The sequence below is a fragment of the Haliotis asinina genome, chromosome 2, assembly GCF_037392515.1.
Source record: "Haliotis asinina isolate JCU_RB_2024 chromosome 2, JCU_Hal_asi_v2, whole genome shotgun sequence".
NCBI classification, from domain to species: Eukaryota; Metazoa; Mollusca; class Gastropoda; order Lepetellida; family Haliotidae; genus Haliotis; species Haliotis asinina.
This window is the reverse complement of record NC_090281.1, coordinates 64,276,729-64,304,199: the sequence shown is the minus strand read 5'-3', so window position 1 is coordinate 64,304,199 and position 27,471 is coordinate 64,276,729. Positions and strand designations below refer to the sequence as shown.

Sequence of the window (27,471 nt, the reverse complement as noted above, 5' to 3'; positions counted from 1 at the left end):
GCAACACACTCTAAATTCGTCCTGTATCTACCGCGTTAAATCGACCAGTTATAGGCGCGAGGTTGTGATCTAACCTGGCCGTAAACGTACTGATCCGGGAATATTTGCCAACCTAAATGTTCTGTCTGACCATCTAAGCAAATCCTATTCGTCCTCCTTGGTCAAATCACCAACGACTAACGTATTATACCTGGAAGCGTCGACATAGCCTACTGCATCATCTCTGATCTTTTTGCCGAAGTAAATCTCAATACACATGTCACTTTTAAAGCGCGTATTTTTGGCTGCCTTTCGCTATAGATACACAATATCACGTCATGTTTTCCTTTTTTTAATTAATTTGTTTTATTTTTTTTATAGTGAAGACAATGGGCCATCAATACCACTTTCTAGCATGTCCTTCACAAATGTGGTCTTACATTAGGTCCTCCTTTCAAGAGTTTGAATATCTTTGGGTATTGCAAATGGGATCTCTCACTCACTCAGAAAAATCAAATCTATAGCCTATATTTACAATGTATTGTCAATTATAGTGAACATGTTTCGGAGTTCATCACTGGGTTTTCATTGAAATATGTAATAAAATAGTTATTTTGTTCTCCTTCATAGACAGGGTTTTACAAATAACTTTTATCCATTATGAACTTGTAACTTGCTTTTAGTCACGATGTGACTTAATGTTTTAAAACACCCACCCACTCATTACTGACAGTAGTCATATTTACACATGTACGTAATTAATCGCTTAAACAATTTGAATCCTTAAGCAAACGGGCAATCATAGTCCAACATAATGCGAAGCATACGTACATTACGTGTTTCACACAATGACTCAATAAAGACAATAATGCAAACAAACGTCAGTATTCCGCCACACTTCAAACCACGTCTTGATCTTGAGAGCACGACATCGACAATAAAAGTCCTAACCTGGCCGCTTCCGTCTAGGCCGTAATGCTCAGTCCCTCCACTTCAACTTCAACTTGAACTGTCCAAGTCTCCATTATAAAAGCTCGCATGTCAGATCTTTTCCAACTTGGGAATAGCAACGTGGATATCAACAATTACTTCCAAGATTACAGTTAGCGGAGAATAAACTTAACGAGATCGCCGCTTGAATAAGGGCGAGTCGATTGTCATATAGCAGAGTAGAGTAATAACTCGTTTGATAAAAATCAAATAATTGTACTTGCTCAAAGTATAAACTGTATGTTTGTAATCTATTTAGGCTGTTTGTTACAATCACAAGCATAGTGGTTCCTGAAATTTAGCTTCTTTGTTGTTTAAAATGTCTTATTTTGTACATGACACAACCTTTTCTCAGCTGAAAGATTCTAAGCAATTTCCATGAAAATGGCCCCTACAAGCCTTGTGTCCGGTTTTAAAACGCTTAACGGTCTTGCCAGAATGACGTTAAGTTTACTCTGTTTTCACTTTTGAAGAATAGGTTCCATTTTTAAATTATATTTAGTGGTCATAAATCAAGAATAAAGGGCCGTAAATTTGAAAACAGAGTGTCTCTAACTGGCGTGTTACAAGTTCAGGAAATCCTGAAGATGTTTCCTATACACCAAGTAGTCCGTGACCGTCAATGCTTTAAATGCTTCCCAGTTGGCCTTGGTTTGGAGTTTCTGTTGCAGACTGTCGTCAGATGGAATTGGCTGGATCTGAAGAAAATAATGTTCAATACTAGTACCTAAACATGAGCGTGCAGATACAGGTGCACGCACCCAGGTATTTCAGAAACGCTGTCAACTGTTGATAAGTGAACACAGTTTTGCTAATTATAATGCTAATTATTGATAAACTGTGGTCCCTGTTTATATATATGGCTCTCCCGATAGATACATAGATAGATAAGTAGATAGATTTGTCATGCAAGGTGAATGGATTGTTTCTTCTGTTTCTTCTAGTGAAATTGGATGCAATGTTAAAAGTATTTTTGGATTTATTTTGGAATATTTGTTAGATGTGGTGTGGAAACCCCGAATTCCCACATGTTTAGACGCTTACCAACTTAACCTGGCAAGCTGCTAGTAGCATTGATATGGTGCTGGCATACATTTGAGTTATTGGTTTGGCAATTCCTGTGGTACCAACCATTCTCCGCATCCTCTTCGCGGTACTTTCAGAAAGGTGATGCAGGAAGAACTTCCGGTTGATGAGCACGCATTCGGCGCCATCAGAAACGAGGCTGGTGTTTGTAGTAGTGCCCATCATACTAAATACAGCCTGCTCTAAGCCCTGAAGTAAAGAGCATATTTGAGGAAGTTCATCATCAGTCCATATTTCGCTATACCTATATGGTAAGTACTATATTGGAAGAACTCCGGTTATACTGGTTTGTAAGTTCAATAACGACAATGTCCAGGTGGCGAAGGTTCACAAAATATGCTTGAAATTCACACGTTTCTTTTAGTTTTAAGTCTACAGTTTCATAGCATCTTATACTGCTCTGACATGTTTCTGCCTGTATTACACAGTTTTCGAAGTAGTGCACATACGTATATTTCTTTGGGGCCAAGTTTTTGTATCTGGACAAATACTTTTTCTTGACCATCGCTGTTGGATGAAGATTTCTTCCTCGGTGGAATCTGAAACAAATTGTTGTCTAATGACTCAAGGTTGTCATTGGGGTGATCTCCGCTGTGGTTTCTATGAGCATGCATCTTAAGGAAAACTAAAACAGTGCCACAGTATTATTGGCCAACTGACTATTGCCCTCTGTTCCACGACCATCAATCAAACAATGATCATATGAAACAAGCGCCTATGTCACTCTTAACCGAATGTCTTGCAATGGTCACTATCCAGGCTATGTATGAAATCATAATGTGCGACTTTCAGTGCCGTTGTTGTTTGCATCGAGTTACACTCTGTAGTGACTGTGTCGCTCTTGAAAACGGTACAACATCATATCGATTGTAATACGCATCTTCAGTAACATGTTTTATGATATAACTGAGAGAAATGACTATTGGACGTGCTGGACGCTAATTGTTGTGATTCGATATTGTCATCTTGGTGTGTGTCTTACCTCATTAAACAAGTCTATAAGGGAGTCGTTCTTCAGTATCTGATCCAACTCGCGAACATGATCCTCAGCAGACTTTTCCACTGAGAATACAATGGAGATAGCTGCAGCTTATCTTGTACACATACGCCATTCCTGATAATACATTCATTTGAGACCACCTCGTTTTCTTGTCAAAATTATTTTCTGTTAATGGCTTAATTAGTTTTTTTCAGTTTGTTAATCCGTAATTTACAATATTCAACAGAGCGCAATCACAAAATAATTCGCTTTTTATTGGAATATCTTTTTCATTCGTTTTCCTTTTTTTTCAATTTTCAGTTTTCTTTGCGTTCGTGCAAGTAATGGAGTTTTGATTATCTAACTTGGTTGATGAATAATAGGTAGGGCAGCTAAACACTGCTTCATACATATGCTTCCCTACAGCTGAACCCAGGGGAACTAAAAGTTCTACACTACCCAACACTTACAATCTTCTTGACTGCGGGCTGTGATGACAGGAAGACACGTGACTGCTTGTCGTCTTCTTCCTGTCTTCTTCTCGTTCCTCCTGCGGTGACGAGACTTGGCGAGACTGCGGGGCACACATTCTTCAGGAGTGTTGCGGGAAGACAGCGGAAGGGACACACTTCCAAACCCTGCAGTAATCGCCCACCTTTGTCATTTTCTACTGTACATACAGGAGTGGATCACTTATGTGTAGATACGTCGTGTGGCTGTGCGTGTGTTCCGGTGCATAGAGCCAAGGTTACACAACAGTTAAGTAACGTTGCTGCTCGGCTGCTTTACTCTTGAGACTTTCTGGGACTTCAGTCCTGTCCCACAACGAAGCACACATGTGGTCTCAGTTTAGGTAATTTGTTCACGAGTTGCCTTTGTTCACCAAGCGATGGATGGGTACCCGACGGGATAAGTCATATGAGTGTGAACCTTCTAGCGCCTCAGAGACAGCTTGGATTAACCAGGGTAATGAGCATGCAGAAGTGCCTAGATACATGCGGTTTATGAGCCACTATATTGTGAACATTATATACTATCTATAAATGCTACAGATTGATATGAGTATTTGTGTTATGTATAGTTTTCTGTTATCCTGTATATAAAATAGCATTACGAACTCTTCTTAATTAAGAGGCTTTTAGCACTGACACAAACGTTAGGTATGTGTCCTTATCGGTGATAAGAGTACATACTCGTGTTAAGGCCGCTACTTTGTATTCAGGAAGAATATAGTTGACTTACTTGCGCAATCTGTGTTGATTTTATTCTTTTCGGTGTAGTCGTTCTTCTCGTAAGTGGGCTTGGTGGCATATAGAGATTTCAGCACTCGACAGGAGCCGGTGAGGATGACGTAGATCCAGTCAGTGGCGTTGCTCTCTTTGCAGAGGAGGACGCCACGCCTGCCAAAATATTGAGAGCACAACGCACATCACTGAATGTGTGCACGATCTAGCAAATGTAGGAGCCATTACTTGCGAAACATTGTCATTTTACTTCTGGTTGCTAGAGATAATGGGGTGGGGGTATATAACCTTGACATTTATCCCGAGTCGGTTTTCACATATTTGATAGGGAGTATTGCTATTTGTGCAAAAAATGGGGTGTATTGATACTGTCCAAGCCGGAATTCTGACATATACTCTGTGTGCGAAATAGGTTCCAAATGCTGCTAGTCAGCCAATTTCACTAGCCCACAAAATAATTCAGTAGCCGAACAGTTGAATAAAGAAATTATTGAAAGTCACGAAAAGTTAAAATGCCATCAAAAGCAAATACGAAAACACATGTCTGGATTTCTGAGGCATTTTGTTTAAGCTCAAATAAGTTAAAGCACGTATGCAACACATAAACAACTGTGAAGATTCTGATACCTTTCGGTATGGGCTTACAGTAACAAATTATCAAACAAGCATTGTACATCCCCCCAAAATTGGCTTCAAACAATTCACCAAGAGGGTAAGATTCTATATGGATAACAACTTCGTTATTACATATGATGCGACGTTTCGTTATGGATCCTAATATCGTTGCCCACCTCAACCAACAGCACCCCCGGGTCCAGTTCACCTTAGAAACAGAAACAAATGGTCAGCTTCCATTTCTAGATGTCCTTGTAACGAGAGAACCCGAACAACAAGATAGAAACCAGTGTCTAGAGAAAGCCAACCCACTCTGACCAATACATTCATTTCGACTCCAACCATCCCCTGAAAACCAAAACTGGAATCACCTCTACCCTCACCAGACGGGCCATAAACCTCTCCTCCAACAGTCCCAGTGCAGAAATAGAACACCTCCACCATGTTTTTACCAAGTTCAACCACTACCCACCAAAGCTAGTTGATAAAATCATCAGATCCACGCTCCACCCAACAAGAAAAGAGGCCACCAACAAACCTGAACCAGCACCTATCCGCATCGCTTTGCCCTTCATTGGAAAAACCTCCTACCACATCAGCCATCTCCTAAAGCAACAACCAGGCATTGAAACCTACTTTACCAGCTCTACATCGCTGAAAACCCTGCTCAAAGCGAATGGCAGGAACACCTCTAAACAACATCAGCTACCGAAAGGTGTCGTCTACAAAATCAACCGCGACTGTGGCATATGTAGGTGAAACCTCCCGGCCCGTAAACATCAGAATCAAAGAACACTTATCATCCACAACCAAATCAGATCGGAAATATGCTATATCCGACCACATCATCAAATGTCCCAATCACAGCATAATTTGGGACAATGTAGAGATATTTTCCAAAAACCACAAAGACTTCACCCAAGGAAAACTGGGAGAAGCAGTTCAAATCAGGAGACACAAGCCCTCAATCAACAGAGATCAGGGATATCACATCCCAACTGCATACAATGAACTGATAAAAATAACAGATCAGAGCTCACCAGCCATCATTACTAATTACCCTATCAGCCATGTATACTTTGTTACAGCTACAGGTACTATTGGCTTCCCCTCATTGTCACACCATTACTACCACCAATTGTTGTTGTTGTTAATCCCCCGCCTTTGATTTATACCTACATGTTGTTATTGCTTTATCCCTGTCCATGTATATAAGTCTGTTCTGTGATATATTACTCCACTCTTACTTGACAACGGTATAAGGATCCATACCGAAACGTCGCATCGTATGTAATAAAGAAATTGTTATCCATAAAGAATCTTACCCTCTTATCACTCACCAGCTTGTAATAATGCCAATCAAACAAAACAATTCACTAAGGTTAAAAAGTGGTTTCAACATTGCATGCGCAATGATTAGGTACGCACGGCTTGCCTGGATAGTTTATTCCCGTACGTAAGGGGTGCTTGCAAGAATTATTACTGTAAAATACGCTGTATGAATGTTGAAATAGTCAATAAACGTAAACACCAGCGTATAAAAATCACTAAATATTTACATTTACGCTATGTCAAAATAACACTGTGTAATTACCCAAAGCCTTCAAATTATGTTGCGTATCGTATCAATTAAAGCTGATCGAAATTAAAGTTTTTCAATCTCTAAATATTCGTTATTAATAAAAAAAATGAAAAATTCTAAAAGCAATTAAACTGTGCTACAGAAATTGATTTCTAATCGTGGTTTATCAACCCTTAACTGATTGGTCCATATGTACATAGTGTCCAATGAAATAGCTGTTTTCTGTCTGTAAACAAACCGAAAATGGTGAGCAAATATGATCGGAATCTTCCACATGCACAAAACGAACTGCCTTCGTTTTTTTTTACACTTTGCAAACAGAAAACAATTTCATTAGAGTACTGCTAGATGCATTAATAGGCATGTATTGTGTTTCACTATCCGAATCATATGCCGGTGACATTTTAAATGAACTTTAATATTAGCTATTCGCGTTTGGAAAGTGAAACAACAGGATGTGAAAAAGGTTTCGAAAACAACAAACTGTTAGAGGGAAGACATGGCTGTTTTATCACCTAATAGATATGTTGGTGTCTCGTGTAACCCCAATATGGATGTAGAGTAGGAGTGCTGTTATTTCGTACAGCACGTGAAGATAAAGCTGTATTAGTTATAATTTGGCATTGTGGGTGGATTTGGTATTATTACTATAAAATGTTGCACCTGTTATACTTATCCGAAGTGAATATCCGGATTTAAAAAACAAAGATGTTGGATATCTAAGATTATAGATACCCACTTGAAATTGGAAATAGTATGGGTATCATACCCGCACGGCTAAAAGCAATTAGGTTATCTGGAGCTCTGGAATTAACTGGATCGAACGCATGTGCAGAAACCCAACATCCCTATAGCCAGGGAGACGAATCGGCAAATGAACCAGCCTTTGAAAGTCTTCGGTACACTTACGCCAATCCACTCTGGCTCGTGTCAAGATTCAAAACTTAAGTCGAACAAAATGGGGATCGTGATTATGGAACATATTAATTTGCTTCAGGTTTACAGATAATATATCATGTCATACAAATTGTAATGCGTCATGTATTACAATGATTGCGTTTTTATAATTATGTATTTGGTAGTGGTTCATATGCATGTGCTCACGGTATAGTCGGAACTGCCCTGTCGAATCTGCATCCAGCACATACCTTTCAAGAATACAGAGCTGTGTTACCCATGTTATTATGACTTAATATCCAAGTAAAATCACGATTATTCAAACACGCATGGCATAACTTCATTGTTACACGCATCAGCAACTTACAGTTTAGTATAGTTGAAGAAAACCAAATGCAACAGTTACGCACTGCACATCTCTAAGAAATTAGAATTTAAAACGCAAAACGTCAACAAGATGTGTAAAACACGTTTTAAGTACTTATTTTCGTCAGCGATGGTGGGATACCGCGTTAGCACGATTACACTGAGCATTAAAACACTCCACATGTGCTTCCAACGCTAACCGTGAAGTGGATAATTATCTCCAGTATGTTGTGGGGAAATGTAACATGGCGCATTACAATTTGTATTATCTGTACACCGGAAGCAAATTGGTTTAAATATGTTCCATCCTCACGATCCCCATTTTGTTTGACTTTTGAATCGTGATAACCCCGCAAAACGCAAGACATGCAATAAATGTATCATAAACTTCAGGAAATATAATAATAATAATAATAATAATAATGCACATTTATAATGCGCCTTTTCCACGCCCTTAGGTATGCTCAAAGCGCTACAGAAATAAACAGAAATATGTACAAAGATGAAGATGGGTTAAATTATGTGAAGTATACTGAGAAAAGGTGGGTTTTCAGTTTTGCTTTGAAACTGTCAAAACTTTCAGAGTCTTTGATATCACATGGAAGAGCATTCCAGAGGACTGGTGCTGTGTAGGAGAAGCTGCGGTGTCCGAAAGATTTCAGTCTGTAGGTGGGTATCACAAGAATATTCTGAGAGTTGGAACGGAGGGTGCGGGCTGGTACATATGGGTGAAGCAGGTTAGACAGGTAGGAAGGGGCCAAGCCACGAAGACATTTATATGTCAGGCAGAGTATTTTGAAGTCAATTCTTGCTTTGACTGGTAGCCAGTGGAGTTCTTTCAGGATAGGAGTGATGTGGGCACATTTGGAAGTTCTACTGATAATGCGGGCAGAGGTGTTTTGTATCCTCTGCAGTTTAACAGCCAGATTGGAGTTAATGCCAGAAAGAACACTGTTGCAATAGTCGAGCCTGGATGTTACCAGAGCTCGAACCAGGGCTTGAGTTGCTGCAGAAGTCAAGTACTGGCGAATGTTGCTGATCGACCGGAGATGGAAGAAGCATACTTTGCTCACTTGGTTGACATGGGCATTCAACGTCAAAGAAGAATCAATGTGAACGCCAAGATTCCTCACAACATCTGATGGGCAGATATCCGCATCGGCAACTTTGAGGATGACAGCTTCCACCTTGCTTAGTTGTTGTCTTGTGCCTACAAGGAGAGCTTCGGTTTTCGTGTCGTTCAGCTTGAGCTTATTTGTAGTCATCCACGACTTTATGTCTAGTGTACAGTCAGCGATGCGTTGAAGAGACTCATTCAACTCTGATGGGTGAAAGGATTCCAGAAGCTGTGTGTCATCAGCATAAACATGATGAGACATGCCGTGATCACTGACAATGTTTCCAACATGCCCTGTGTACAGTACAAACAGAACCGGACCAAGAACCGATCCTTGGGGCACCCCACAGGAGACAGCCACAGCAGGAGAGCGCTCTCTGCCCACAAGGACCGATTGATGCCGGTCTGTCAAGTAAGAGGAAACCCACTGAAGGACAAGGTCACACAGTCCATAATGATGCTTCAATCTAGTCAGGAGTTTAGGGTGGTCAACGGTATCGAAAGCCGCGGATAAGTCCAACATGACGAGAGCTGAAATCTTACCCTCATCAGTAGCACGTTGAAGTTTGTCTGTTACCTGGAGCAATGCTGTCTCTGTACTGTAGTACTGCCGGTAGGCAGACTGGAAAGAATCAAGGAGATCATGGCTTAATAGATGTTCTTTGAGACAGGAGTGAACTGCTTTCTCAATGATTTTAGATATGAAAGGCAAGTTTGAGACAGGTCGAAAGTTTTTCAGGTCCTGAGGATCCAGGCCAGACTTTTTCAATAGTGGTCTGACCACCGCCCCCTTGAAACTGTTTGGGAACACACCATTCTGAAGACTTGTATTAACAATCATAGTGATGGGGGAGATCAGCAGGTCCAGGTGCTTTATCAGAAGTTTGGTTGGAATTGGATCAGAGTCACAAGAAGTGGGTTTTGACGAACGAATGAGTTGTACAATATCCTGGGGACTAAATGTTCTGAAATGCGACAGGGGGCTACCTACAAACACTGGTTCACTGAAATCGCCATTACAAGTAAGACCATGACGAATTTTCTCTATTTTTGAGATAAAGAAGGAGTTGAATGAGTTTGCCAGTTCCTTCTGTTCCTCTGCTGGAGTCTGAGTATCTTGGTCTCGTCCCTTTCCAAGCAGTTTGCCCATGAACCGATATAGGGATGCTGGCTTACCCATGCTGTCGGCTATGCTCTGGAGACAATAGTTCCTTTTGGCTGAAATAATCAGGTGTCTGGTATCATTGCAACACTGCCGATATAAATATAATATGCAAGAAACAATCTCTGTGTTAGGCTTAAACGTTGAATGGAATAAAGGCACTCTACTTCTGAATGTAGAAAGAGAAGCACTGAAGTTTCTTGGATTTAAAGAAGTAATAGGGTAGGGTAGACAACTCTGCTGGGTTTGTCCTAGTGTTTGTTTTACGCGCGCTTCATTAGTGTATTCCAGTCAACACAGGCGAAGGGCGAGAAAGGTTTTACGCTGAAGCAAACAGAATATCAACTTGGCATCAGAAGTTCAACGCGTCTGAAATAACAGTGCTTATCATGATTATATTGATGAGAAACATAGAATGTACATATGAGAGATCGACGTTTACAATTTCAACGACCAAAACACGAAGATGTGTGAACTAGCAAGTGCTAACCTCAAGCCACAACAATGTCAACGTATACTGTAATGTGTCCTGTGTGATGCTATTAACGATGGCATACCTGAAATAGGTGTAGATACAGGTCTTCGGGTCGTTATAAGGAAGAACCTCCAAAGGCCATCCACGCAAGGTGTCGACTGAGCGTAGAAAGGTGATATGTTCTGGTTCTTTATTTGTCTCCACGTTCATGAAAATGTCGATGAAGTCCTGTCTCCCCACCGCAAGAAGTTCCACATCGTTTTTGCACGTAACTGTTGCACTCCGTCGTGATCCGTGCATCAGAGCCAGCTCCTGTGGGGGTAAGACAGGGAGATGTCATACATGCAATGCACCTTGGATTTTAGTGCATTTACTCACTTCAACTCACCATCTCAGCATTGTAATAACTGATTAAACTGTGATGAGTTTCTGTGATGTGAAGTTCCTGGAAGGGGCGTGTCATGTAGTTTGGTAATTTCCGTTTACTAGTTAACAACTGAAAACGACAATTATGTGAGTTCAGACACACCTGACACTTCTGAATATATATTTACAGGTAAAAGGACACTACCCTTTCACCAACTCACGCTCTGAATTTGCGATGGGAATGTCGCTAAATTGTGCACAGGTAGCTATTCTCTCACTAATCAGAGGCTCGGTATTTTGAGAGTACTTGGAAGATCTTTACATGCTTAACTATGCATGTAAATCCAGAGGTCGATTTCTATGTAACGAGAAACGAAAAGCGAATCGTTGATCGCAGTATGTCATTGTTTACGGTATGAGATAGTTACGTAATTTGATAGACCTCCATCTTTCACATTAGGAAGAATATAAACAAACACTTGTGTGACGGTTAAGGTGGAATTTATATGATATGTAAGCAAGTCGGTGATGTGAAAATATCACACAGCCTAAGGCTGACCTACAATGCTATAAACACCACGGACACGAAGTTAAAACCGACAAGGAAGAGACGGTACGCTGTGCTCAGGTGTGGACACGTGTAAAATTCAACCTATTATAAATCATAATCATTCTCCATTTCAACACACACTTAGCATCCCTGGGAGATGGCCTTCTCCATGCATGGTGCCGGGGAGACCATGATACCCGAATATATGGCTGAGTGTTGCCTAAAAGCATTAAGCTCCAGTTTGGTGACGTTGATATGTGGAGCACCGCAAACAATGTAGTGGTGTATTTGTATTTTGTTAAAAGCTGATGTGTGAGTCGTAGACGTATGAGTGCATAAAACGTTGCGTGAAGTATTTTTTTTCCGAATGGTGATCACATTTTGCTTCTAATAATTTATTAGAAACTTCCGATTCGTCGCTATGGTTACGTTTGTTCTCATACAATGCATGTAACCCCTACCGCGATAGGAATTTATTTGATTCCAATGAAGGAGATCTTCCCAGGTGGACATCGACAAACGCAGTCGGTTTAAAATTCTGACGGATTCCACATTTCGATGAATAGTGCTGTATGCTATATTCATGTTGTGCCCCTGTGATGAGGTTGAATGAAAGGTTGTTTTAGCACCCAGTGAATCTAGTGAATCAATAAGTCTTCGTGACGTGGGCAACGATCTATATCATGGAAGTATAGCGACTCGCAGTGAAATGGAACATTATTTCAGACAGATTTATCTTTGCTAAAGGATCAGTTATGGCGCGCTGAGACCGCCACTGGTCTTGATTCTCGCGTTGCTGAAATTAACATATATCTTACCCCAAAACTGTTCCCCTTCTTTAGCATGGCGACTGTGTGTCCATACTGTTCCCGAGTCTGTTTGTTAGTCTCCAGTATAGTGACAACCGCTGATGAAAAGGAAAAAGACACGACTTTATTTAGATGCAGTAAAACAAGGACATGACTGATAAAGGAACCGGAACTCCATCCTGAGAAATACTTTGGGTATTTCCGCCTTCCTAAAGCACAGTTTCATGATATCCCGTCAAACTGAAGATGACATCACACGAGAAGGGCATTTCTCAACCATATTTTTGAGATATTCAGTATCTAATATTGTCGGGCGTGATCTCTTCACACTCATGACGTCTGATGACATAACACTATGAACTATATAAACTGTCTGGTCTAAAACGAAACAAGCGCAAATTATGGTAACATCAGATGGTTTATTGTAAAGAGTATGAATGTATCCAAGAAGAAAAATGACAAAGATCGTGATCTAATAGCACATGAATGACATTGTGGTGCATTATCCAGTATTCCACACCAACTGCAGAATCGACTGAGAGCTTTAACAACTTCTTGGCAGCAGTGGTGCAAGCTTGAATCCGTGGTCGAATCGAGCAGGCGAGTATTTGACGTCTTGATTAAGGATCCGACGCCATTCATCATGTACGACAGCCGCCAAAGCGTTTCTCATGTAAGGCTGTTTTCGGCGTTTACAAATACGACGTCCCAATTGGTCGCAAAGGTGCTCAACTGGAGACAGATCTTGAAGAGCTGGGTGATGCTTTCGTCACTAAAGAGCACGGTTTGCCAGTGTGGCACAGTCCAGGTCTATCTCAGCCTGGCAAGCTGGTGCTGGCACGTCAGTGTCGTGCCCTTGAAAGGAGACGTTGATGGCAGATTCTTCTGGTCACAATCTGTTTGCTGACCGGATGTCAAAGGCTGTTGGAGCTTGATGAAGTCAAACTGTTCGTCAGGTGAAACACCCTTAAATACCTATTTGCTTGGTGGGCAGTAACCTTCGGTAAAACCACTCTGTGGCCTTTCTGCCAGTCTGTCGTAGACGTGTGACACGTCTGGCGATGGTGGATTTGCAGCATCCCATCGTCCTAGCCACAGTTGCTTGCATCTGTAGCATACCGATTGCTCCCTCCCTCTGCTCTATAGTAAACGGGTCAGGGTCCTGGTTGCCAGTCGGTTAACATGACGCAAGGGAATAAACCTGATCATCTCTTAGGCCCTAATTTGATAGGATAACAATTTTCATTTTACGCGTGTAAATTCTGTTGTTGTCTTTCTTTCTTTTTTTTTTTCTTTTTAAGTTGTTTGGTTTTTTTCACAGAATACTAAATACAAGCACAAGTGTTCATTTTGAATAGACGTACTGTGTTTAAGGGGTGTCTTTTTAGCTGTTTTCAAAGACAATGACGATTATTTTGACAATTTACAATCACTTTTGCTTTTATTTTGTTGGCGTTTCTTTCGGACGCTTGTTTATTTATTCACTAAGTGTATCAAATGAAATGCGCTAATGTCAATAGAAACTTAGATATGAACTCCAAAACAGCACGTGCCTGATAGCATCCTCGAGGTGGGGAAACACCCTTCATCACGTGTATATATATTACATCATCAAGGGAACTGCCATGCGTTTTCAAATGCGATGCGTCCATAGTAGGTGCAGGACCTATTTTCATCGCATTACAAAGCAAAGCACTCACAATTCTGACCTGTAAATCATGTAAATGCCATATGATAAACAAAAAGAAATGCGATGCCCCAACAAAGAACGATGGTGGCTTTTGCTACGAATGGCGTGATCTTAACTTACATTAAATATCAGGTCGAGATTTGTGATTTTATTTTCCATGTAAGACTCACACAGGTTATGTTGTTCATGCAGCGAAATCAATCGGAACACATACTTGGAAAGGCGCTTATCTCACATGCGATGACGCTGTGTTTCTGATGAGAGGACCAGCATTGGATAAAGGGAAGTACTTGTTGATACTTACCAGTACCAGAGAGAATAAAGTAGAAATTTTCAGCAACGTGGCCTTGTCGAATAATAACTCTCTTTCTTTCGAAACTGGAAGCAAGATGAATATTGTGTGAGTGGGTGAGGCTAGCTTTACGCCGCACTCTGCAATATTCCAGCTATATGGCGGCGGTCTGTAAATAATCGAGTCTGGACCAGAAAATCCAGTGATCAACAACATGAGCATCGATCTGCGGAATTGGGAACCGAAGACATGTGTCAACCAAGTCAGCGAACCTAAATCCCATTAGTCGCCTCTTAAGACAAGCATAGTCGCCTTTATTGCAAGCGTGGGTTGCTGAAGGCCTATTCTACCCCGGCAACTTCACGGACAATTGTTGTGTGGATATATGAGCTGCATAAAGTAAATATTATATATGATGTATTGTATGATAAGAAATCAATATTATCATATCCTGAACAGCAAATGAAACGAAATTTATGAAAAAAAATAAATATTAATAAAAGTAATGTCTTATGTTTGAAATCGTAGTGAACCGCCAAAGTTGCTTTCATTTTGCTGTTCGGTATAATTGTCACAAAAATGGAACTACTTGACCGTGGTCACATTAACCCTATCCATCGTTTCTCAAAAGTCGGCAGGCACGAACCGTCACCATCACGACCATTTTCTAAATTGATACCACCGGTTCCCAATTGGTTTGTCGTTCAGTTGATATGTTATCAAAATCTAGTTTTATTAACGCAAGAAAATCGAAACAAAAAAAACCCACTTTCTGTGAGTAGCTTGTGGTGCTTGCAATAAGTTAGTTTTCGTGATACGTGTAGCCCCGAATAGCACAGAGTGTGTTCAAAAGAGATTATACAATATTACCTGTGTTGAATAAAAAAATACGATTGAGTTTGATTTTGTATGGCTTATCTTGAAACAATCTTGACGCTGTCAAGCGCCTTGCAACCGTGCATTCTTGCGAGTGACAAAAGGAATGCTGTTTATCGCCATTTTCATAAACTTCCAAGCTCCATCATGAATTCAAAACAATCGAATTTGCCTCGATCAATTCTATTGTTCGTGGCTGTATTCATTTGAGAAGGGATCGATGGGGGTAGTCAAGTTGGTAAAACGTTCCATCGTCACGCCAAACACCCGGGTTCGATGCTCCTGCATTACGAAGCCCATGTTCGGTGTCCTCCACCGTGATATTCACTCGCTCACTCACTCATAAAGATACACAGTCAAACATAAGGTTCACAAGAGACACTGGATTCACTATTACGGTATGATAGAATGACGGTATGACGACATGACGGAGCACTCACTGTTCATACCACCCAACCCTGACCAGAGATCGCTGCATCTTGATAGGGAACTCGCCGAAAGCGTCCACGGCCTGTTTGAGAGATGCAAGAGCGAGATGAAGCTGCTCTTCTGACCTGTCCCCAGGGTCCATGGACAGGATAGCTTTGGCTTCCGTACTTAGTTGAGCCTGCGAGGCAGGTAAAGTCTTGTTTCATATATTTGTCATCACAATTTGTTACCATTCAAACTTGGTTCAACATATCTCATATTTGGGATTTAACTTTCTAAGTAAAGTATAAATTCTAGTACTTTGGGGGTTGAGTCCCATCCGGGATTTGAACCCTCACCCTTAGAGTCAGGCACCTAATCGCCAGCACACAAAGTCAGACACCTAGCCCGCTCAGCCACAGTGAAAGTCACGAAGGCTGCGCAGGCTAGGTGGCTGACTGGTTCGAATCCCGGATGGGACTGAACCAAAAAAGTACTAATATTTGTACTTTGGTTAAAAGGTTAAATCCCATATATGACATAAGTTGCATTTGACAACTTTCTAAATGGCATCGTGTAATCGAAACTGGTTTCCACACAATGTCTTACAGAGAGATCAAGAAATAAATCCAATGAATCAGCACCTATTGGTGACATACACAAAACTTCCACATACCCGAGTGATACCTAATTTCTCTTAGATGAGATTCTCCATCGCCCTTACTGAACTGCGGAATTGTAACCCAGATGAAGTTCATTTATCACTGTTAACAGTATACATGTATCGTTGATTAACATATAATGGCGTGTACTGGTAACAGTATACATGTACCGTTGATTAACATATAATGGCGTGTACTGGTAACAGTATACATGTATCGTTGATTAACATATATTGTAAACCAAAAGTTACTGTGTTCTGTAATCTGATTGGTTGAAAAACATGATTAAATGGTATTAGATTCCCGGAAACTGAAAGACTATTCACTGCGTATTGACACGTAAACAATTGTTTTGTTGTGTCATCAACAGTGGTGACGTCATTCAAATCATATTGTGACGTAAAGTTAGAATGACGTCACAAATGAGCAACTCCAGACGCTACCATGGGAACAAGCTGAAACGGCCAGCTGATGGCACTTCACTGCTGTGTCCGTATTCGATGTAAACGAGTGCAGACACTAAACCCCTTTGGTTTACTTGTGTGTTTACAATGTCGATAAACATCATGTGTTGGCCAATTTTCGGGTGTTATTGAGTATTTCAAGCACGGGAACATTTCACGCCGTCGGTTCCAAATGCATTCCCGTGCTTCAAATACTCAATAACACCCGGAAATTGGCCAACACATGATGTTTATCTCCTAAATGGCGTGTACTGGTAACAGTATACATGTATCGTTGATTAACATATAATGGCGCGTACTGGTAACAGTATACACGTATCGTTGATTAACATATAATAGCGTGTACTGGTAACAGTATACATGTATCGTTGATTAACATATAATGGCGTGTACTGGTAACAGTATACATGTATCGTTGATTAACATATAATGGCGTGTACATGAACTGTCACTATGGGCGTCACGTTGATCATCGACAAGACAAATACGAAACACTTCCTGCTCGTTAATATGAACAAACCAACAGGCTATAAAACTCTCTCACTTCAACCTTACATACCTCCCTGTTGGCTCGAAAGACGCTAGGGTCAAAGGTGAGTCCAAATCGTTCATACGCTCGTCTTGATGTACCTACGTCATCATGGACCTGGGTCCACGACATGGCTTGACGTTCACTCCGCTGCGGTGTTTGACTGTGGGGTGAAGGTAGGTAGGTAGGTATCACAATGAGTGAGGGTGTACATTGCGTAAACGTGCAATGATCACGTACTATGTATTTAGGGCAGACCGACACATAGACGATAGTTCCTGTATGAATGTTTTTCACTCTACTACTGTGTCTGATGACTGACAGATAAGGTGTAAGTGTTAAACCCGTGAGTGAGTGAGTTTAGGTTTACGCCGCACTCAGCAATGTTACATCTATGTGCGGGTGATCTGTAAATATTCGAGTCAGGACTGGACAACCCAGTGATCAAAAGCATGACCACTGATGTACGAACTCGGATACCATGACGGGTGTCAATAAAGCTTGATCACCCCATACCGTCAGTCGCCTTGTAAGACAAGAACGGGATACAGAAGATCAATTCTAACACGGATCTTCACGATACTAACACAGGGCATACCGAATCGCACATCCGAAACGTCGAAACTTAAAATAGTGAGAAAAAAACTATTTTAGAAAAAAGTATACAATACTTGCCTCGAACAAAATCAGTTACAGCATGTAAATCATAATTAAGTTTGAATAATGTGCACGGATCTGCAGTGTTGTAGATAAGAGTAGCATGTGTACTTAGTGTTTATTAACTACATGGCTGTTATTAAGTGGGTTTTTAATTTCGCATGTTCATAATTATATGAGGCAGCATAGTTAGTTATATCAAAGAAACGTTAAACAGTAGTGAGCGGAACGCTATTAAACGCTTTTGCGACAGAACACAACGAACATTTCAAACATAGATTATAGGAGATCAAGTCGGTGGAACTAAACGTGAATACACCAGATCGTGGTCAGTGCCTTCACCGAGACTGGTAACAACTCTACCGTGGCTAAGCTGATTATTATATTCCTGCAAAATAATGACGCCGCAGCCTTTGAGGGGTCGAGGCACATTTTTGTCAAAGGAATGGAGCTTTACGAGCGTTACCCTGCATAAATTACAGTCAAAGTATTGGTAATTTTATCAGCCAAAGGTAAGACAAAAAGCACGAACTATCAGTGTCTTACAATTGAAACTGGTACACGTCACTCCATTCTTGAAGAATAATTATGCGAGCAGACAATGGAATGACGTCACAAATGTAAACACAAACAGGGCTTACCGTATATTGTAGCGATATTTCCTACGTCAGAATTGGACTCAGAGTAAGTCTTGGGTAACTTGCCGTCGATGAAATAGTGAAAACTGACTTTATCTATCAGTCCTTGTGTTATTTTCAATGATCGCCCATCCGTTGTAACCCTGCAGTGTTCTACGCACTTCGATTTAAATATGAAGCGAGTGTCTTAGACCAAAACTGCTGTTCGATCGTGTTCGATATATAACAAGTTCGATACAAACGACATGTACGTAGTTTACTGTATTTACCTGCTGGACACGGTAGCCTTCATCAAGACAATAACCGTCCGGACAGCTCGTCTGAATTTGTACAGCGGCTGAAAACAATGACAGTAAGATAAGTACAAATGTATGTGCGCGCAATCTCTGATTATCGAAGGTTGTATAGTACATTTTGACTATACCAGCACAGGCAAATTGCATAATCAAACCATCAGCAGTAGACTATTGTTTTGAAATGGGATAAGGATACTTGTTGTGGATCACTGTTGTCTGAGAAAGTATAATATACATGGGGATGTTTCTTTTGCAAGTGAGTATACATGCAATAAATAGAGATTAATACACGAGCGAGTGTGTCATATTGTTTTTACAAAACGAGTGTCAGAAACTCCATATTTAAGGAGCGAGAGCGAGGGAAATATGGATTTTTTCTGACACGAGTTTCGTAAAAACAATATGACACACTCGCTCGTGTGTTAATTTCTTTATTATCCATTTGTATCTGACTTTTTGTTTCTAAACAACAAAGTCCACGTAAAATGAAATCAGCTGTTGCCGCTTGACGTAAAGGTCAAGGTCGTGTAAGAATACAGTGATACGGCACTAGGGACGTACACTCTCTGTATAATGCTACTAAGAAAAGAGCACTACATATTGACTAGCTACTCTTGCACGAAGACAAAAAATACAAACACATTTTGAATTGAAATTTAATCTTTGTCAACTTAAGTAACTGTAAGAAGTGTATAACTTGAAACATTGTTAATGGAAAAGTTATTCGTCGTCAGAAGAGTGAGAGGAGAGCGAGCAACACGGCGACGGTTTGTAACGTCTCGGTCTCATTCACTGCCCTAGAAGACTTGTCAATTTTGATGTGGAATGCCCCCTGTATATTGGAACTCCGATGATAGTGTGAACAATATAGCTAGACAAGGCTTTGCTTGTGTATGTGTACGACATGCATTGGGATGTTAGATTTATTTATTTATTTATTTATGGCAGGCTGATTTCTGGTCGAAGACAACAGATTTCCCACTTCCCCGGTGTTGTGCAGCAGAAAGTTGTGATTAATTGTTCACATTCTCTACATTCTTATGTCCAGACACTTGCATGATTTGCGCTGGAGCTACGTTATTGTCTTGGAACTTCTGAATCAAATGTTTGCGGGCACTGTGATTAGTTAGCCGTTTGTCGCCAGTGACGTGTGCTCCACATGTCGTAATCGAGCCGAATTTATTTTTACCTTTTCTTGAAATCTCATATCAATAAACACGGTGTGTGAAAAATTGTTTGTTTGTAATGTTTTGTATTTGATAGCATTTCATTGGTTTGTTCTCGTAGTAGCGAGACTGAACATTCGTAGTAAATTTGTAGTAAACAGTTGTGAATGTAGTTCCACATTCCAATGGGGTCATGGTCGGATAACCAATGAAATTCGTTTTAGGGTTTGTTACACGTGTGCAACATATGATTTTTATGTACTCGGTCATGTTTGACTGTATGGATAATAAACCTTCTTATCCGACTGGTCAGTCACCAAATATAGACGTAGAGTTGATTATTTCGGCACTATGCTCTGTTTGAGATAAAGATAAAAAGAAATAATAGAAAATGTCGTAAAATCCCATTTTAATCAAACCCGAGCTTTCATCGAGTCTGAACCCGACAATCCAGGGATCAACAACATGAGCATCTTCGAGAATACTGAATAGGCTGTTGAACCACCTATCTACTTCTCCATAAAATAAAAAAACGCTGTTTGGAATTCAATGAACGTACACACAGGCTTTTTCAGGTTGGGGAAACCTACGGATCTACCTAAAACAGGCCAAAAGGGACATATATAATATACGCACCAGTTGTTTCGTACACTCGGACAATGATCACGTAATAAAATACTACGTTTATCCAGCTCCAATTATACCGTGACTAACCACTCCAGTTAATTACCTGTAGTCATAATACCCCCGTTGTAAGTCTTCATAACGAACCATTTGAGTATAGATACACCTAATCAATTGACTGGTGTTTGTTTCAAATTTACAAGTAAACTCTTTGACTTATATGTCGAGGTAACGTTATATGCAGATCCAAGTACTGTACACTTTGAACATGTCACACAAGAGATGACAATGTCATCTTGACAAAGAAAATTTACTGTAAATTAAATTACAGTACACACTGCATGTGCTTGAGAAAATATGAATCAAATCAAGGGTGGAACTAAAACCAGGTTGGCCAGTTATTCCAACAAATAAGGTGATTGGGCTGATGTTTCCTGGTTATGAGCCTTGAATGACTTAATCTCGGTGCCCAAAGTTGCGCTGCATGTGACATTTTGTTGTTATCCTATCTGGGATTACAAGAATCTGAGTATTGTCAATTAACCCATTAAGGTTTGTATACTGTATGCAGCCTTTGTAATAACCAGGGAAAATCACGTTTGCTCGAAGAAACATTGACACATTGCATTATATCCAGAGAGGCATTATAACCACAGTATTACATAAGCAGGAGATCCTTTCTAAAACATGGAATTATATCCAGGCTGCACCTAGTTTCTTTTGCCATGAAGACACGCACTACACCTGAGCATCCAAGATCGGCTTAGAAATGACGGCAGCGTGTTACGTGTCCAGTTTAACCGATATACAGTGGCACAAATGCATAATCGACCCATGAGGTGATTAGCTCAGGAAATTACCAGTAGCTCTATCGTTCGTTGAGTAATGCTATCCTTAAACTATCAGTGGCATAGCCTTGAGGAACCTCAGAAGAAAGGTTTGTTTCTGTGCAGTTAATACGTTAACTAATTCAGTTCCCGTAATACTCTTATTTGTAACAAAGTTGGTCTGGCTGAGTAGGTGTGTTGTGGTTGGGAGGTATAGACTTTGAATTATGAAACAATTCAGTAATATGACAATTATGCCAATGATGACGCGATAGAACCTGTTGCAAATATTTTGAACAGCCAAATGAAAACTTAGGCCTTTGAGACTCAGGCACCATACCCTCGTTGGTAGATTTGGAGGGGAGTATTTTAATAATAATAATAATAAATCATCTAAATCAACGTATGTCATCACAAGCTAATAACTAGCAAATCACCTCTATGAGTTGCCCACCTAAACGGTATGTCTTTGAAAGCCTTGAATATTTCAAACATTGTTGTTTAAGCCACACGGTACCACAATCCAGCTACGTCAAAATTGTAAATGCTTACTTGGTAATTATAAACGTATTTTCAAATAAAGAGACTTCCATGCTTAACACATATAGAAACGAAGAACTAACTCAAAAGGCATAGATGATTCGTCAAGCGGTTACGAACAGAGAGGGGGTAAATCTGCACTTTATGTTGCCCGGACCTTTTCGAAGGAGCAAAACAGGCAAATGATGCTTGCTGGTGTGAAATGAAGATTTTTATCAAGTGGCATCTCTCACCTTTGACAAAGGTTTGCCATCACCCTTATTAAAATCTAACATTCATAGTCATTACCTACCTGTTTTACCTTCGAGACTTGTTCCTCCTTTACTTTGATATCACTGTTTTCCTTTACATCTGTCTCCTTAACAGGCGGTTGAAAGGGAAACACCTCCTCTCTCTTCCTTCTTATGAAAACGAGTCTCATTCCTTGCCGTACAAAGAATCCTATAGTAGCCATTTCTATCTCCAGACACACACAGTTATACCATAGCCTGTCTACTGTTACATAATCTCAACGAAGCATAATTCCAAATACAGCGTTGCACTGACGAGATTCAGATATCTCAGATATTTGCTTAGGCAGGACATTTTGTGAGAAAATACGGGTGGCCGGGTGGCAGAGGTTCGATACTATCGCGAGAAGATTCATAACTCTTTAGAATATGTAGCAATAGAAATGCAAAATACCACACCTGCACAATTGCATCCTCACAGATATCTGATCTTATCTATGAATCGGTGTGATTTTAGGTTGGGGAGGTAATTTATGACCGGCGTTAAACGCCGCACCTTTATTTCGCTAATCACCATGCCTCTCCACACGCACAGTGCCAAGCGAATTGATTAACTTCTAGATGTGAGTAATGAAAGATTCATGTGATTTTGTCTCGGATGGAAATTAAAAGGACTCGGTTGACTATTGGCCCTTATATTTACCTTCAGTCGTCACCAGAAACAACACGTAAACGAGCAGGTGGGTTACTCTAACGCCGGGCTAGACAAGGGGGAATTGGCAGTTTATGGATATGATTGACTATGTTGTAAACACACACATAGTTGGCGGTTGTCAGTTGTCAGATCTGACAAACCAGCTGCTGATATTATGAGCGACATCTCGGTCATTTTGATACAAGGATATGCAAACACCTAAGTCACAAAGTCTGACAGCCTGAAACCTGGGATCATCACTGACATCAAGTGGATGTGGGCTGGCGGTGTGTATGTGTGTGTGTATGAGTGTTTGTCTGTCAGTGTCACTCTAGCTGTCTTTGTGTATGTTTCTGTCTCTGTTTCTGTCTGTCGTCTGTCTTTATCTGTGTCTGTCTCTGTCCATGTGTGTATCAGTCTGTGTATGTCTGTCTCAGTGTGTGTCTGTGTTGTGGCTGTCTCTACTAGTGTCTACTTGTGTCTATCTCCGTTCGCGTGTATCTGTGTCTGTGTGTATGTGTCTGTGTGTGCTCCATGTGTTCAACGCTATCATATCAAACACGGATATTCGACAGCAAAATACTGCATCAGTTAATCGCAGCACGTGACTGGTACAATCCTGCTATAAATAGCATTCAACATCTGTCTATATTCGCCTATATGTCGTCACGTAGACACTTACGTTCATGGGAGCTGGTAATTCAGATTGTAGACTGGAGTTTCCGGAAATTGAACACAGTTCGTGGGATCTTTTCATGATAAGCCCTTTGATCGGTTTTTGTCCATATGGGAGAACACATACAAATCGCGATATCATCACAACAGATATACAGAGAATTGTCTTTTAGATACATCTGCGGATCAACCCGGTGCGGAGCAGATAGGCAGCTGATAAAGGATTCAGATGTAACTACGCTATGTTGGGGAATACACTTTCGAAGTAGGCCACAGATTATAGTAGTTAATGTTCATAGTGTTGGATTTAATACGTATTGAGAAAGAACAACATTTTGTAGTTTGCTGGCAGCATGTAGCGCAAAGGACTTGAGGACGGTGCTACATGTCTGTGATGACAAGGGGCTCAAGTCATTTTGTTTTACGATTGCAGATCAAAGACATATACTGATACACGCCTTTGGTTACCCGTGCAGTCACAAGGTGTCACCCATTGAGACCCATAGTATGTCGTATATCGTGTAGCTTTCCTTCCGTCCTTCTGCAAGTGGATATATATATTATATGCTGGACAAAATCTTTCCCTACGCCATCGGTGAAGATACACACACACACACACACACACACACACACACACACACACACACACACACACACACACACACACACACACACACGCACGCACACACACACGCACATATATATGCTTAAATATTGCTTAAATGTTTTAACTTTAAAGACCACAAATGCCCACGGTTGTAGAAAGACATGGACTCATTCTCGTATTAGACGTTAATTAGAAGTGGCTGGGTATCAAATCTTCCACAGTAGGCATTCTGATGTAATCAAGATATTGATCACTGCTGTGTAAAGGTAGACTTTCCACTTAGTCTGCGATATGGACGGTGTTACACGAGACTGGGTATTCGCACTTTGACGTACCAACACACCTACTGTACTTAATATCATACATGCAGCTATGAAGCTTCAATACCAGAGAACAACATGATTTAGAAACAGATTTCACTGGACGTAAGAGTTAAAATAGAGGTAGGAATGTTATGGTTGAAACCATTGATGTCATCGTGAAACTTGTGTGAATTAGTGTTATTGTCTAGAAACAAGAAATGTCAAACCTAAGAAATAGAAACGTAAACGCGGACATGCTGCATGGCAGACGTATTGCAGCATAGTCTAAGTAAACTTAGTCCCAAATGAATGTTATTCGTTACACTGCACCACTGAGCCTAACAAACCCTAGTAGAAGCTCACGTCAGGTAACCTTTGAGCGACCAATGACCGTCCAATAAATGCGAGACGGTTAAATACCATTAACCAATCAGACAATGGCTACTATTTAGGGATCGGAGGGACTTGGTTACCATTAGCTAATATTCTCGGAAGATGACATCTTTGAATATTGCCCAAAGCATTATTTTCAACGACTGATTACTCGCCGTTGTCATGGTTGTAACGTCACCCGGAAGCGATCGCACGTTAAATAGCATTCGGAATCGTTCGGGTACGAACCTTTTCGAGATAAAATTTTCAAAAGGTATGTGCGAATGTCCACTTTTGCGATTTGGTAAGCTGAGTTCTGAGTGTTCAATGTCTAAGGTTACCTGACGCAACCTCCCATAAGGTTTAGTTTGACTCAGCAGTGGAGTGTAATGAACAGTACTGAGGCTAAATTTACTTAAGCTGTATCACAGCATAGACGTACTCATACAGACAACACTTCTTGGTTGCGTCGGTTTACACAGCGGCTTGACTATTTTCAGATTCAAGCATAAATTGGCAAACGGCGATCTCGGATCAGAGAAACCGGCGTTTTACGCGTATCTTCACTCCTGCAGACAGAGGCTCCAGCACGAAGTTCTATCGACAATATGCGGATACGGATGATACAGAATAATACGGATCGATTTATATACCTCATTTATGCCCACTTCATTTGTTTTGTTATTGTTTAACGCCTCACGCCAGGTGTGTGCCAACGCTCTTATAAAACCAGGGTCTGGGCCAGTGGGTTACGATGGCATCCATCAGTCATGACACAGACTGAATACACCCGTTCTCGTTAGTCGCCTCTTACGCCAAGCTAGTCTATGCGGGATCGTAATGTTGCATTCCCTTCCAATTAAACGTCCAGTAGCTTTCTGCCGAGGCAACTATAACATAAGTGGAACACCTCAGACAATATACACATGACGTCATCCACACAAACAATGTACGTCATCACTATCAGTGTTGAGCATTGAAGAAGCTCACAACATTGATCATGTACATCGGTGCTCATACCATCGATCACTGGTTTGCCTGGTTCAGACTAGATTATTTACAGGCCATCCTTATATCGATGGCAAATTGCTGAGTGTGGCGTTAATCAGCCAACCAACAAATCTAATAAATGCATGTTCCTAACTTGTGAGTGAGTTAACACTAATTATCACTAAGATACTATAGATAACAATACATCATTAAAACAGGCTACATATTGCCATCAACTGAAGGTAGATCACTATATCAAGGACAATGGGGACTTGCAGTGCTCTTGCTTCCTGCACGGACTCTAACTGGATTTACACAATCTATTCAGTCGTTAGCAATCTAGTTAAATCTGGCCTCACATTAAATTACATATATTACACACACACACACACACACACACACACACACACACACACACACACACACATATATATATATATATAATAGTTTTATTCATAACTTGTCATGATGTTTAAAGCGGTGCAGGTATACATTCAATTTGAGATATAGGTAATGATGCTCGAATTTGGTCCATTGGGGAGTCAGTATTAAAAGACCAAGCCCTGTGATTGGTTTGTTTCTTGAGCGATACGAATGGTCGCTTATGACAAGCGTGGTGTTGTGTGTGTATACAACCTAAATAAAACGATAGCATATTAATATACATTTTTCGCGTAAGACTATGGTATTTTTAATGCATATCCATTCGTAGTGAAGATTCGGATAAGACATATTGTAATACTTACACGAAATGTACGAAATTCATATTTCTCATTGACATCGCCGTATGAACGGACTCTCCGCAATGTTTTCTGCTTCCTGGCAGCCACTGCGTCCACTTGTTCCTTGTTGGCAGCACGAACATTCTGTTGAAGCAGATTATGATAGGACTTTCCATACCTCAGTTTTCGAAAACTACGAAATCGTGCCGTCTTTTTGTCCCAAGTGACTCGAGCCGCTCTTTCCTGATATGCGTCTAAGGTAGTACGCAGACTTTCGCACGACGTTGACACGTTTTCGTCCACTGTTGGGAATATAGCACCTGCTCCTTGTTTCTGTATGTCTAAGCGATCTACGGACCCAGTGTAGTCGGAATCAGATATTTCCGACGTGCTTTCGAAGCCCCTAGGTTCGTCCTGAAAACAAGGTTGACTCGAAGTAACCGTAATCAATCGGCCGCGACCAATTCCTTTGTCCCGGGTTTGTTCGCTGGTAATTGACGTACACGATGTATGACTGCCGGTCGAAGGAATACCTACAGATGGTATTTCTATTTCCAAAATATTTGCTTTCTGTTCTGTTGAAGTCACACCATGAACTGTTCTTCTCCGTTTGATGATGGCCGGTTTGTTCTGGAGAAGGTCGAGGCTGAAAGAGCTCGTGTTTTTACTTGTGTCCTTGGACACTACAGACACATCTTCTAATGTTGTTGTGCTGTTCGTATTGTCAATTCGATGCTGAATTCTTCTTGCCACCTTCAATAAATATTTAGTCTTCTTATCGTTCTTCCGGTGTGAAGCCATCGGCGGCCATAAGTCAGAATCTGTTGTGGCTGGTCTGAGTCCAGTTCTTCGTGTAAACTCCGGAATGAATTTTACATGTCCACTTGTATCATACAGTTGGATTTTACACTTATTCGTGGATTCCGGTATTGCATTGAAAGACACAAGTTTCTGATGAGGTGTTAATGTACCACGAACTTTGAATACTTCCAT

The 27,471-nt window shown here is 40.7% G+C and overlaps 1 protein-coding gene across 1 annotated transcript; it reads right to left on the bottom strand.

The window, feature by feature from the left end:
• Positions 1-376: 376 nt before the first annotated feature.
• On the bottom strand, positions 377-27,471 carry LOC137272787 (cyclic nucleotide-binding domain-containing protein 2-like). Its single transcript, XM_067805179.1, has 13 exons — positions 26,503-27,471; positions 18,703-18,770; positions 17,169-17,301; positions 15,516-15,682; positions 14,212-14,285; positions 12,227-12,315; positions 10,575-10,804; positions 4,277-4,434; positions 3,505-3,672; positions 3,038-3,117; positions 2,505-2,594; positions 2,101-2,244; positions 377-1,667 (listed from the first exon to the last, which is right to left on the bottom strand). Exons 1-13 carry the CDS (start codon positions 27,469-27,471, stop codon positions 1,533-1,535), a joined length of 2,505 nt encoding a protein of 834 aa, XP_067661280.1. The 3' UTR covers positions 377-1,532.